This window comes from Canis lupus, chromosome 3, assembly GCF_048164855.1.
Source record: "Canis lupus baileyi chromosome 3, mCanLup2.hap1, whole genome shotgun sequence".
NCBI lineage: Eukaryota > Metazoa > Chordata > Mammalia > Carnivora > Canidae > Canis > Canis lupus.
The window spans coordinates 36,119,522-36,135,052 of record NC_132840.1 but is presented as its reverse complement, the minus strand read 5'-3'; the positions used below and the strand labels follow the sequence as shown (position 1 = coordinate 36,135,052).

Sequence of the window (15,531 nt, the reverse complement as noted above, 5' to 3'; positions counted from 1 at the left end):
GTTTCCTACTGCTGCCATATTTCAAATTTGGTATCTTAAAACAACAAAAATGTATTATCTTGTAGTTTTTTAGAAGTCTGACACATCTCACTGGGCTAAAATCAAGGTTGGTAGCAAGGCTCTATAGGGAAATTATTATATTTTCCAACTTTAAAGACTGCCTACATTTTTTGGTTCATGGCCTTCTTCCTCTATCTTCAAAGTCAGCAACAGCCATTTGAGTCCTTCTCACATTTTATCACTCTGACCTCACTTCACTCTCAAATCTCTTTCTCTGAGTCCTCTGACCACCCCATTCACTTTTAATAACCACTGTGATTACCATCAGCACACCCAGAATATCAAGGAAAATCTCCCTATTCTAAGGTCAGCTGATTAGCAACCAATCCATCTATAACTTTAATTCCCCTTTGCCATGTAATGTAACATATTCAAAGATTCTGGAAATTAGGATATCTTGGGGTGGGGCATTATTCAGCCTTCCACAGCTACTATACTAGCCTTGTCAAAAGGCAAATAATGTACCTCTGCAGGCTATCAAATTGTTCCTCATTAACACTGACATCCAAAGACTGCTCACTAACAAAGTTCAGGGTAAATATAATGTCTGATTATAATGAACTAGTAAAAAAAGCCTCAAAGACATTAATGATGATTTTTTTTTACAGTATATACATATGAACAGGCTTTCTCTTCAACATTACTTGAATCAAAATATAAATATGGCATTGGATGTCCTTCTACTATTAAACTAACCATGATTTGGTTTTTGGAAACCACCATTATTTATCACATTATACCCTAGATACTACTTTGAATTTCATTGACTTCATTCATTGTCTTTTATTCAAATTGTGAATTTATTTTGGTTTCAAAATAGGGTCGAAGCTCTAAGCATAATGGAGTTTATTACATCTAATTCTTTGTTTCTATGTACTTAAGTAACAATATACTAAAAATAATTATCCACAAATTTATTTTCTCCTTAAAAGGAATTTATATAACTTTGTTTTAAGAAAGACTGGAGAAAAGCATTAACAGCATGACATTTGGAGTCAGATATGAACTACTAGCTCTGCAAGTTACTGGCTTTTTGACCTTGGACACACTGCTGATACTCTTTAGACATGCAATTTCCTTATTTATAAACTGAAAACAATACTACCTACCCTATAGGCTTATCAAGAGGAGAAAGTGAAATTATATATGTAAAATGCTCAGCATACCTAGCCATTAGCAAGTATTCAACAAGATTAATATTTATTTTACAAAATTCTATCCAAACTTTAAGATGAAAAAGACAATTTCAGTGTTTAACATATGACATTTTCTCAGTAAATATTAAACTACAACTTTAAGTAATTTAAAAGAATACTGTTACATACTCAGTATCTACATTTTCTATGGGTCTAATCAATTTTAATTTATCTTTCATTATAATTAATCAACTATCAGTCCTTTCATATTTACTTATCTTTTAAGTTTGTAACTTGTCCTATCAAAAAGAAAAATTCACTTGCCTTCGTAAGAGCTTTGCTATCAGTAATCACAGTAATTACTGCAGTTTTGCAAGTATAATGGTGGATAACCTTTTAACAGTTACAGTCTACCTTTCTAAAAAGAAATCACTGTAATGTTAATGCAAAGAGACTTAGAAAAAAATTATAAAATGAATATCAAAGTCCTAAATGCCTTTCAAAGTAAATACTAGAGAAGAGTCAACTTTTAAGCTGCATTCATCACTTGAAAATAGTATCAAATTTGAAAAATGACTTAATTATAAACTAAAAATATGCAAGAAAGGATTGATAGAGGTTAAATACTTGCTGAAAATAAATATAAAAAATTTATACTTTTATAAAAAATTAAAAATAAACAATTAGTAAATTCATAGGAAATATATCACACAGTTGCTTTTTTACATTATCGCGTACAAAAATACTTACAGTTTGATAATATGAGGATGACGAAAGAGTTTTAGATTTTGAATTTCTCGTTTTATTTTTCCAACAACATCTAAACTGCGAATCTTCTGTCTATTTAAGATTTTAACTGCCACTTTATGGCCTGTCAATTGATGTTCTCCAACTAAAGAAAAGAAAAAGAAAAAACTTGCTGTCATAGCAACATAGTCATTTATTCATTCTTCCTTCCACTGTAACTCCAAATTTCTTCACTCACGTGTACCACTTTTATATCACTTATTGCAAAGAAGTTCTTTTTTTTTTTAAGATGTATTTATTTATTTATGATAGAGAGAGAGAGAGAGAGAGGCAGAGACACAGGAGGAGGGAGAAGCAAGCTCCATGCAGGAGCCTAACGTAGGACTCGATCCCAGGTCTCCAGGATCAGGCCCTGGGCTGAAGGGGGCGCTAAACCGCTGCGCCATCGGGGCTACCCAAAGAAATTAAGTTCTTTATACTTCTGTTTCTTCTACTAGAGTATGCACTCCTACAGGAAAGAAAATGCTTCTTAGTCTTCTCTAAATCATCAGTACCCAACAGGAGAAGTTCACTGAGTATTTGTGGAAAGGATTACAGAATTCTGTATTACTGCAAAAAAAAAAAATAAATAAAAATAAAAATAACCAACTTTGGAACATCTTTTGGATAGGACAGAATTCACTATGTTTTGTTAATCTCTTCATTTCTTCATTTCTGGTTAATGTCAGTCATTGTATTTTAGAAGAATGAATGATTGCTGTAATAAATTAAAAACTTGTAACTGATTTCATTACTATTTTCATCAGAAAATACACATGTAGCCCTTATTTTATGGGGTTTTTGCCTTTTCCATAAAGCCTTACTATTTCCCCTTATTTAATGGAATCTCTACTTTTTTCAAACCCTCATAAGTATGTTTACAAAGCTCAAGTATCATTTATCATTTTAGGCTATTGTAAATATTTGTGATCTTAATAAATCATACAACATGAGCTATGAGCTCATATCCACCCTCACCTCAAGTAAGGCAGTCAGTATTCATCTGAATCTCCCACAAGCACATAGCACAGTATTATGGACATAATACATGCCAAATAAATGTATCTTGCATTAAATGAAATAATAGGCCTTTCTCTTTCATATAACACATTCATAGTATCCACACTACAAGTATTATCCAGATACTGCTCATATGAAAAATCCCTCCACTAGAAATCAAATTTGTCAGCCTCCCCTCCTATTTCCCTCAATTACTATTCTAAATATTGACCATTCTCCTCACAATACCTAGTCAACCCTTGACGCCTTTCAGCAAATTCCCCTTCCATTTCTTTGGGGGGAAATGAAGTCCTTATGAGTGATTTCCTCTATCTTCAAGGCTTGATTATATCCAGATCTCTCTTTGCTCCAGTTTTAGATGTTTTCACCCTCCTCCTATTCAAGGCCAGTGTCATCAACTTGTGGCCTTGATCTCATCTCTTCTACACTTTCCTTATACTCAACCTTTCTCTTTTCTAATAGCTCCTTTTCCTTCGCCCATCAGTATCCTGTCCCAAATCTTTCATTTACCCTGCATCTTCCTTTAGTTTTGAACATTTGTTTCATCAACATTTCTCCAAACAGTAATGTACATTTATTGTCTGTTCCTCCTCCCTTTTCACTCTTCTAGTATCACTGCAATCTGGCTTCTGCCTTAACTCCTCTACTGAAACCAAATGGTCACAAAAGAACTGTTAATTATCAAGCCATGTATACTTTCCAGTTCTCAGATTGCTGTAATCTCTGTTGCAACTGACAACATTAATTACTCTCCCTTTTTGGTGGCACTTCTCTCTCCTGGTTCTTCTACTAACTCTCACATGGTCTCCTTTAGGGCTTCCACCTGTTCTTTAAAATGTAGTGTCCCCAAAGTAGGGGACAAACTCATAGTGTCCCCAAATCTATAGCCAAAGTAGATCCTTAAATTATCTAACCCATCTCTTATACCTCTGATGTGCCAAAGACTCTGCCCTCTTCTTCAAATTCACGTTATCTCAATACTAGTATTATTCCATAAATACCTCAAATTCGGCTTGTTCAGAAGTAAACTCAGCATTTTCCGCCCCTTCCTCCACCAAACCTATGTCCTCTATTTCACTTGATGGCACACAGCCTATATGCTAAAAATCAAAGAATCAGGGGACAGTTTCTCCTAAATATTTCTTGGAGTCAAGTTTCAAATTAAAACAAATATGTTAATAACAATGATAGAAAATGACAATGACATTTATTGCTTGTTCTACCCTAAGCATTATTCTAAGTACTAATTACCCTGCTCACTCAACCCCACAATTCTATGAAGTATTATTATCCTCCATTGTAGAGATGAGAAACCTGAGGCAAAGAAAAGTAACTTATCCAAGGTGATGCAATACGAAGTGGCACAACATGTAATCTCAAGCTGCCTCACTTCAGTTCATAGGAAGCAAGTTTAACTAAACGTAAAAATGCCCCCATCCAAACAATACACACACGAAATGGGCTGACCTAGGAAGAACTGAGTTTCTTGTTATTAGAGATTATTTTTACCTTTATAACTTTCTCAAGTGGTAAATTATCATCTCAAAGACTTCAGTGAAGCTTGAAATTTACTTTGCTTACATAATAAAACAAACAAATTGGGAGCCATTATATGAAGGTCAAGCAATCTATCCTAAGATTCCAAAATATATCTCCAGAACTCCAAAAAAATATTATCAATTTCAGGGATTTTATTTTTTTAATTAATTTTTTTTAACTCCAGTGTAATTAACATATACTGTTACATTAATTTCAGGTATTCAATACAGTGATTCAACAATTCTACACATTACTCAGTGCTTATCATGCGAAGTGCACTCTTAATGTTCCTCACCTATTTCACCCAACACCCCCTTCTCCCCTCTGGTAACCACGAGTTTGTTCTCTGTATTTAACAGTCTGTTTTTGTTGTTGTCTCTTTTGTTTGTCTCTTAAATTCCACATATGAGTGAAGTCATATGGTATTTGTCTTTCTCTGACTGACTTCACTTAGCATTATATGCTCTAGATTCATCCAAGTTGTTGCAAATGGCAAGATTTCATTCTTTTTTTATGGCTGAGTCAATTTCAGGGACTTTCTACTCCATTAAAATAACCTAATGGTTTCTTGATGCCTGCATAGTTTAGTACTCACCTTTGGGAATTTCATATTACCCATACACTTGTCTGCAAGGCCTAAAAAATAGATCTCTCCTCAAATCCCAGCCTCAATAAAAGTAACCATAGCTGCACCCCCTTGTCAATACAAAAAAAAAAAAAAGGTTCACTTCCTCCTTCCCTATTTGATAATTGAAACTACTGACTACTAAGAACATATACACTCTTTCCAGATCAAAGAAATAAGAGCAAAGACTCTAACAAACAGATGGATTCTTTGTTTTTTAATGCCATATGCTTAAACCAAAAAACAAAGAAAATAGAAAGTGAAATTACTCAAAAAAAAATTTAATGACGAAGTATTACTTTGTCAACAAACTCAATAAAGCTACAGTATACAAAATCGATATGCAAAAATCGGTTGTGTTTCTATACACAATGAACTATCAGAGAAATTAAGAAAACAATGCCACTTACAATTTTATCTAAAGAATAAAATACTTAGGAATAAATTTAACCAAGGAGGTGAAAGATCTGTACACTGAAAATATAAGACACTGATAAAAGACACAATAGATATATCACACTCACAGACAGAAGAATTGTTAATGTTAAAATCTCTCTCCTACTCAAAGCATCCTACAGATTCAATGTGACCTCCATCAAAATTCTAATGGAGTTTTTCACAGAATCAGAAAAAAAATCCTAAAGTTTATATGGAACCACAAATGACCCCAAATGCCAAGGCAATCTTTTTTTTTTTTTCCCAAGACAATCTTGAGAAAGAACAAAGCTAGCAGTTCCCAACCTCAAACTATATTCCAAGTTTTAAAAATCAAAACAGTCGAATACTGGCATAAAAATAAGACACATAGGTCAATGGAATAGGATTGAGAACCCAGAAATAAACCTATGCATATATGGGTCAATTAATTTTCAACAAAAGAGTCAAGAATATACAATGGAGAAAGGATAATCTCTTCAATAAATGGTGCTGGGTGGGAAAAGTAGACAGCCAAATATAAAAGAATGAAACTAGAACCCTATCTTACACATTACACACACATCAACTCAAAACAGATTATGAAGCCATTAAACTTCTAGAAGAAAACATAGGTGGTAAGTTCCTTGACGTAAGTCTTGATAATGATTTTTTTAGATTTGACCAAAAAAGCAATGACAGACAACAAAAGCAAAAATAAACAAGTGAGACTACATCAAACTAAAAATTTTTGCACGGAAAAGGAAACAAGATGAAACAGCAACTTACAGAATGGAAGAAAATACTTGCAAATCATATATCTGATAAGGGGTTAATATCCAAAATATATAAACAACTCTCAAAATTAAATAGAAAAAAAAAAAACCTGTTTAAAAAATAGAGGAACAGGGGCAGCTGGATTGCTCGGTGGTTGAGCATCTGCCTTGGGCTCAGCTAGTAATCATGGCATCCTGAGATCAAGTTCCCATTAGGCTCCTTGCAAGGAGCCTGCTTCTTCCTCTATGTCTCTGCCTCTTTCTCTGTGTTCCTCTTGAATAAATAAAATATTTAAAAGAAAAAATAGAGGAACTGAATAAACTTCTTCCAAAGAAGACATACAAATGGCCAACAAATATATGAAAAGGTACTCAGGTACTCAACATCAATCATCAAGGAAATGCAAATCAAAAGTATAATGTATATCACTTCACACCTGCATTTTAAAATAGCTGCCACCAAAAAAAAAACAAATAAAACCAAGAGATAAGTGTTGCCAAGAATGTGAGAAAAGAGGAAACACACACTGTTGGTGGGAATATAAATTGGTACAACCACTATTTAAAAAACAGCATGGGGATCCCTGGGTGGCGCAGCGGTTTGGCGCCTGCCTTTGGCCCAGGGCGCGATCCTGGAGACCCGGGATCGAATCCCACATCAGGCTCCCTGTGCATAGAGCCTGCTTCTCTCTCTGCCTCTCTCTCTCGCTCTCTCTCTGTGACTATCATAAATGAATAAAAAATTAAAAAAAAAAAAAAAGAAGTAAAAAACAGCATGGAGGTTCCTTAAAAAACTAATAGAAAACTATCATATGATCCAGCAATCCCATTTCTGAATATATACCCAAAAGAAAAAAAAATGAAAACAGGGTATCAGAGAAATATCAGCACTTTCATGTTCACTGCAGTATTATTCACAACAGCCAAGACACAGAAACTACCTACCTAGGTGTCTGTCAACAAATGAATAAAGATGTGATACATACATACACACACATACATACACACATTATTCAACCATGAGAAAGTAAGTCCTGTTTGCAACAATGTGGAAAGACTTTAAGGCGTTATGCCTCTCACTTACGAAATAAGCCAGATAAAGACAAACACGGCATGATATTGTTTATATGTGGAACCTTAAAGTCAAACTTGTAGAAAAGGGGAGTTTGGTAAAACTACAAACTTTCATCTATAAGATGAATAAGATCTGAGGATCTAATATAAAACTTGGTGACTATCGTTGAAAACACTATTATATAACTGAAATTTGCTAAGAGGAAAATTTAAATGTTCATACATGTATAAGATATATATATATTTAAGTATATTATTTTTATATATATATTTATAAACATAAAATGTGAGATGATAGGTGTGTTAACTAGATGGGAGAAATCCTTTTGCCACGTACACGTACATCAAATCATCATGATATACATTTTATTTTTTTTAAAGATTTTATTTATTTACTCATGAGCATCAGAGAGAGAGAGGCAGAGACACAGGCAGAGGGAGAAGCAGGCTCCATGCAGGGAGCCCAACACGGGACTCAATCCTGGGTCTCCAGGATCACCCCCTGGACTGAAGGTGGCACTAAACCGCTGAGCCACCCGGGCTGCCCACATGATGTACGTTTTAAATATCTTACAATTTTATCAATCATACTTCAATAAAACTGAAAAAAAAAAACTTCTAAATGAAAGTAATTTGGGGGGTACCTGGATGGCTCAGTTGGTTAAGGACCTGCCTTCAACTCAGGTCATGATCTTAGGGTCCTGGGATCCAGACCCATATCAGGTTCCCTGCTTAGCAAGGGAATCTGCTTCTTCCTCTCCCTCTGCTTGCGTGCTCTCTCTCTCACTCACTCTCTCAAATAAATAAAACTTTTAAAAATAAATAAAAGTATTTTTTTAAAAAGCATTACTTTATGATATCTGAGGAAATAACTGACTCATTTATTTTTATATCTGAAGAAACTTTTCCCCATAAAGCACTGGAAAAGAAACGACATTATTCCTTGAAACAGGGATGCTGATAAACTAATTAGACATCTGAGATCAAGAGTCAAATGTATTGAGGGGAGCCCAGCTAGCTCAGTCAATGAAACATGCAACTCTTGAACTCGAGGTTGTGACTTCGAGTACCGTGCTGGGGGTGGAGACTGTGTAAAAATAAAATCTTAAAAAAAAGTGTCAAATACATTGTGAATGCCTCTTCTTTTGCTGAACTATATTAGTCCATATTGCCTAATAACTTAAGTGAATTAGTACTTAGTAATAATTAATTTAATCCAAATTATCTCATAATCATATTCTACCTGAAAGCCAAAGGAATATTTCTAAGAATATTGTAAGAAAAACAGATTTAAGACCAAGAATTTCTTCTGTATTATAACCATAAACTCTTCTAGGGAAGTAATTGGGGAAAAAAAAAAAAAAAGGCTTGGATTCATCAGTTTTACTTCCATTCATTTACTCAATCTAAAAACATTTACTGAGTACTTTCCACATGCCAGGACTATGTTGATCAAATACACATGAAAAGAGAGGTTTAACAGGACTCCAATTTTAGCAAGGGGAAAAACATCAGCAATAAAGGAGCTAAAATAAATTCTGTATGGTATTAAATCCGTCTGCAGACTATTAGAGATACTTTGTTTGTAAAGGAAGAACACAGATAAGAGAGAACATTAAAAAAAAAAAAATAGCAGGGGTGGGGCACCTGGGTGGCTCAGTCAGTTAAGCATCTGTCTTCAGCTCAGGTCATGATCCCAGAGTCCTAGGATGGAGCCCTGCATCAGGCTCCCTGCTCAGTCGAGAGTCTGCTTCTGCTTCTCCCTCTGCCTCTGCTCCTCCCCCCGGCTTATGCTGTCAAATAAATAAAATTTTAAAAAGAATTATCAGGGATAGACAAATCCACCATGATTTATCATGTATACAGAGTAAATATCCAGATGAATACAAGTAATAAGGAATGTTTATCCACGAAACAGCTATTTAAGGAACGCCTACTATGGTAAGCACTGTGCTAAACACTTAACAAGTGAACAAAGTAGTTCTGTCATACTGCTTGCTGGCACTCCCAGTGTTTATTCCACCCTTCTTTCCCAGACATACAGATTCCCAAATTACACCTGAGTTCACAGCTACCCAGAGCAGAGGCTGCATCTTAACATCTCTTTTAACTAGATGTGCCATATTACTATATCCTGGCCAAAAATAAGTAGAAAGGTCCCTCACAAGCTGCTTCTTCACCCTTCCTCCATCCTAAAGCCTGGAATTCCAAAGCCATCATCTTGAACCTTGAGGACAGGGTTAGGCAGGTGGGAGCAACAGAAGAGAGAAGCCCATGTTTTTGATGCCACTGGGTATAACAACATTCTAGCATCTACTCAGACTGTTAGAAGAAAACAAAGTACTATCTTGTTTAAGTCACTTTTTTTTTTTTTTTGAAGATCGCTGCCATTCACAGCTGAATTGAATTAATTCAGTATTTAGTATACTTTATTATTTTTTTTAAAGATTTTATTTATTTATTCATGATAGAGAGAGAGAGAGAAAGAGAGAGAGAGGGGCAGAGACACAGGCAGAGGGAGAAGCAGGCTCCATGCAGGGAGCCCGAAGCAGGACTCGATCCCGGGACTCTAGGATTGCGCCCTGAGCCAAAGGCAGGCGCTAAACCACTGAGCCACCCAGGGATCCCCAGTATTTAGTATACTTTAAAACTCAAAAGTTTTGAACTTCAGATTTGTAATTTTGCTGAACTACCATCCATGAACTAACAGAAATAAATTTATAGCCCACACAATTTCTTGGGTAAATGAATTCTACAAATTTACCACTCATCATGTTCCACTATGCTTTTTCTAAATCACAGCCAAATTACACAAAATATTCTTCAAAGCTATGGAACTTCGTGGGAAAAAAAATCCATACTTACACTATCTATGCTTTTTAGAATTTTATATTTGATAAGGTGAAGAGCTGTCATACAGAAGAATGAAACTGATTTATATTGTTCAAGAAGAACTAGGAATAATTGACAGAAACTCTTTCAACGAACGGTCACCTGCTCTAGGAATCCTCTTTTTCACTACTCCAGCCTATACTGAAAACTAACCCCTACTCAAGAAACTTTCCTACTTAACACTGTACCCTATGTGTACCTTTTTTAAAGTCATTTTATTGAAGTTTAAAATATGTCCATCTTATATGGTACCATGAATTTTTGCAAATATGGTCATGGAATTATCACTAAAATCAAACGTAACTCATTTCCATCATCATGTAAAAACTCCATCATGCCCTTTTGCAGTCAGGCCCCTTCCCCCATCCCCAATTCCTGCCAATTATTGACCTGTTTCCTGTTACTATAGTATTTTTCTGAACATTGTATAAATGAAACCATGTGGTACATAACCTTTCAACTCTGGCTTCTTATGCTTAATGCTTTTGAGATTTGCCCACTTTTGTGGATTTTTTCTTTTTGCATTTATCAGCAGTTTATTCTATTTTATTGCTGAGTAACGTTCCATTGTATGTGTATCACACAATGTGTTTATCCATTCACCAGCTGATAGTTTCCAGCTTTTGGAGATTATGAGTAAGTCTGCTATTTGTGTCTGTAGTGAGGGTGGGTAGGTGAGGCCAATGTGTCTTCATTTCTTTTGAGTAGATTTCTAAGTATTGGATTGCTGGGTTGTATGGTAAATTTATATTTAAACTACCAAACTGTTTCCCAGCATTGTGTACCATTTGTATTCTCACCAGTGGTATATATGAGTTCTAGTTCGTTTTTTCCCAGCACTTGGTTTGTCAGCCTTTTTTTTTTTTAATTTTAGCCATTTCACTAGGTGTGTGATAGCTCCTAATTTGTATTTCCCTGATGATTCATGCTGTTGAACATCTTTTCATGTGTTTATCGGACACCCATCTCTTAAGTGTCTATTCAAATCTTTTGCCAATTTTTTAAAGTTTTTTAGTTCCAGTTAGTTAACATACAGGGGTAATATTAGTTTCAGGTGTACAATATGGTGATTCAACACTTCCATACATCACCTAACGCGCATGATGACAAGTGCACTCCTTAATCTCCATCACCTACCTCCCCTATGGTAGCCACCAGTTCGTTCTCTATAACTAAGAGTCTATTTTTTGGTTTGCCTCTCTGGGGTTTTTTTTACCTTTGCTTACTTGTTTCTTAAATTCCACATATGAGTGAAATAATATACTGAACATACCTTTTTCACAGGCTGTGTAACACTAACACTTGATTCTCAATTAATCTCTCAATAGTAGATAGGAGGGGGCTGAAGGTCAGGTCTCCTGTAGTCTTTGCCTATTTCAAGGGACAAAGCTACTGGCAATAACTACCAAGCCTGGAAAATGGGACACAGAGAAGTTAAAAATTTGCCCACAGTCGTTCAGCTATGAAGCGGTAAGGCCTGGATTTAAAGCCAGGAGCATGTACTGTCCAATATTCAAACAGAAGAAGCTCAGCCATTTGTCAGGATTACCATTAGATAGATTCCTGCATTAAGTTACAGATTGGACTACATCAAGCCTAATTCCCCTTCCAACTATAAGATTTTTCTAATTATATCCCTAAAAATCATTCCACACTGAAGGATGTAAGTCTTTTAAACCAGTCTAGTTTCCTGATGATTTCAGTTGTCATTTTCTAGATGTTTTCCAGCTCTAATACATTTTTCTGTATGCACAACATGCAGGACTTCATGTAACTGTGTTAGGTACTACATTATTCCATATTAATTCATAGTAACTACTTCCTCATTCAATTTTATTATTAGTATATCTAGTAAAACAAAAGGAACAATTATGAAACAAAGTATTATTTTAGACCTGAATTATGATCTATTTCTCTGCTAAGCTCAAATAAAAGCAAAGGTTTGTCAATTGTCCCTCTGCTGTAAAGGTCACGGACATACTATTTAATAATTTGAACTATACCAGTAAAGTTTCAGTCTGCAAAAAAAATTAATTTTATACACTTCACAGCACAAACAGCTACATGTGATATTTCCTATGCTTTTACAAAGCCCCTGACCTAATGTACTAAATTTGTTTGTAAGTTTCTTTTTTGGCACTTGAAAAGTATTAGCCTAAACAAGTAATATCAAATCTATCACCATATTACTGAATATAACTGAAGAAGTTTCCTAAAACTTTCAGGGTACATTTGCAATGACCTGACTTAAAATTTAGGCTACAAAAATGTACATTAAATTCATCAGGAGGGTCTTCAAGTGAAAGCACAGGAGAGACTACAAAAGAGATGGGCATTATCCTTCAACGTGACTACAGGATTTAATTGCAACCCAGATCTTTCTCAGAAGCATGCACAAACTTCAAATAGCAAGCTCCTATGTAATTTCTAGTGGGGGTTATTTGAGGATAGTTCATGATTCTTTCCCACTAATCTGAGGACAACCAGCAGCTGTAGGTCTATGTATATGCACACATGCTAAACATTTTTAAATACGTTACTTCATTTTAACTTTATAACAACTGTGAGAGGAAATTTTATAGGAAACTGAGGCTTATAAACATTAAAAATGACTACAAATGGAAAAAATCAGTATTTAAATCCAAGACTGTCTGATTCTAAAACCTATGTTCTTAATAATTATATATTGATTACAAAGTACAGTGCATCCCAGATTTCACTCAATGTCTAAAATAATACTATTATATTAAAAATACTACAGTATCTAAACACTGTATGCAAAAATGACTTGGGTTTGGGTGCAGTGGGACCCAGAATTCCAAAATGAGATGGTAGGGACATAACTCTTCTGGTTATAGTGGAATATTTTACTACCCTAGCTATAAGGCTCCTTTCATGGATCTAACAATTTTAGGGCAAGACCTTGAAACTGGCCTTAGTAAGGAGCGGGGCGGGGGGGGGGGGTGGGGGGTGGGGATATACTATGAAATATTCAAGAGCAAGAAAGATTAGTCTTCTATACATCCTCCGGGTACAGATACTGCAAGCTGATTGAAATAAAAAGCAAAGGGAAGATTCAACAATTTTTTATAATGGTGTTGGACAGAAGTTCTGAGACACAGGTCAAATTATGGTAGCACCAAAATGAAGGTTCTACTGATACTAGGAAGCTGAAACCTATCCTAGTATGTTTTTTAAGATTTTATTTATTCATGAGAGATAAAGAGAGGCAGAGACATGGGCAGAGGGACAAACAGGCTCCCCACAGGGAGCCTGACGCGGGACTCCATCCCAGGACCCCGGGATCACGACCTGAGCCAAAGGCAGATGCTAACAACTAAGGCATCAGGCATTCCTGTTCTGTACTCAGTTGGAAAATTGGGATGAGGAGGTAATCTGAATGACTAATATAATAGTAGAGGCTTTGTTTAGTTTCATAGATATATATACAGTATTTCCGTAATACATATTTAGGCATCTGCCTACCTTTCTAATATCATCTTTCACCATTCCTTCACCTCAAATGGTATACTTTAGTCATTTACAACCATTTTGATTTCACCATCAGGGCTCTGCTTTCCATTTCCAAGGCTAACATATATCTAGCTCATGATAAGCATTCAGTAAATTTCAGTGGAATTTTATTGAGTATAATAAACAAATTCAGTTAAACATGTGACCCAACTATGTCCCCAATCGCCCATCTCCAATGTTTCACCTGTCCAAGTTTCATTTGTCTTTTGAAGTTTACCTCAAGTACCATTCCAGTAAGCATTCCCTAAGCAACACCTCTATCCACCCCTCCTGCCAACAACTCAACTGTCTGTATTAAATGACCCTCCAATGTACAATCACAGCTCCTCTCCATGATGGCACTTAACATCAAGTGCTGTAATTACCTATTTTTTGTTGTTATTGATCTCCCTCATTCAGTAACTATTTTCTGTATGGACGGAATGCATGACTGACATTAATATTTAGTTGTTTGAACATACAATTTAAGTTTCATACACTACTCGTATTGCAGCTTTAGAATTTGAGAGGGGAATTCAAATTGGGTGTACTAATCTCTTATATCTGAGAAAAACAAGTATCTGTCAGAGAAAAAGTATTATCTGTACATTCTCAGTCCCAAGGAATCCTTTGTGGTATTATAATCCAGGAGCTCCTAAAAGTGGAGAAGTATTGATAGAAGAAGGAATAACCATCAGCACCAGGACTGCAATTTACTTAAAGCCTAGGCATTTCAGAAGAAATCAAATGTCTTCCAGGAAAATAAATTTGGAAAAGAAGAGACGTAGCTGGTCAATAAACACATGAAAAGATGCTCAGTAGTTTTAGTCACCAGAGAAATGTAAATTAAAACCACAACATATGATACATGCCTACCCAGCAACAATTAAAGAGACAGCCCCAAGCATTGGTGAAAACACAGACTAACTGCAAGTTTTCTATTGCTGGTGGAAATATAAATTAGTGCAAACACTTGGAAAAAGTGTAAACTGGTGCAGAAACATGTAATGACTACCAAAACTGAACATGTATACTCTGGCTCAGTGATCCACTCCTAAGTACATAACCAACAGAAATGTTTAAAGAGTTCTCAAGGCTTTGAGATGTTTATAAAAAGTTCTCTATTCTGCTGGTCCATGGACTTACACTTTCAGTAGCAAAGATCTAAGAAATGGAAGGAAAAGTACAGGGTGCTGTAGGATAGGAACCAGAGTGGTTCTCCAAAAGCAGGATGAAAGCAGACAATTCTGGGGCTCAGGAAGTAGAGCAATTTGGAGAAAGGTGGCTATTGTCAAAAGTATTTCTCAAAGGCATATAATAAATAATAATAATATTGATGCTTGTAGCATAGTGGGCACTTTGTATGTATTTGTATGCCTGCATGTGTGTTAAGTTCTTTATACACATTTTCTTATTTAAATGATACAAGGGTTTTTGTGGAGAAAACTGAGGATCACAGAACTTAAGAAACTTACTCAAAATTCATATATAAGAAGTTAATGCTAGAACTGTGATTCAAGTATCTTGCTATCTCCAGAGCTATTCTCGGGGGGGGGGGGGGGGGGGGGCAAAGTTTGCACCTTTCTCAACACTTGAACTAAAGAAAAATACAACAAAATCCTTTTCTCAAAGACAAACCATATATTCCAAATAAAAATTAATTTTTTAAACCTAGTTATACTCCAGAAAAAAAGAG

General features: G+C 35.4%; 1 protein-coding gene across 4 annotated transcripts in view; it reads right to left on the bottom strand.

The window, feature by feature from the left end:
* Window positions 1–15,531, bottom strand: part of PRKAA2 (protein kinase AMP-activated catalytic subunit alpha 2) — a 69,410-nt gene that overhangs the window by 38,583 nt on the left and 15,296 nt on the right. For 3 of the 4 annotated variants that reach the window (XR_012028135.1, XR_012028136.1, XM_072820387.1), the window contains exon 2: window positions 1,947–2,088. Coding sequence is in view for 1 of the 4 variants with exons in the window: in XM_072820387.1 (XP_072676488.1) it covers window positions 1,947–2,088 (142 nt within the window). In the remaining 3 variants the exon portion in view is untranslated. Of the gene's footprint in view, window positions 1–1,946; window positions 2,089–9,077; window positions 9,224–15,531 lie in introns of all 4 variants that reach the window. The other variant, XM_072820388.1, reaches the window with a different exon arrangement.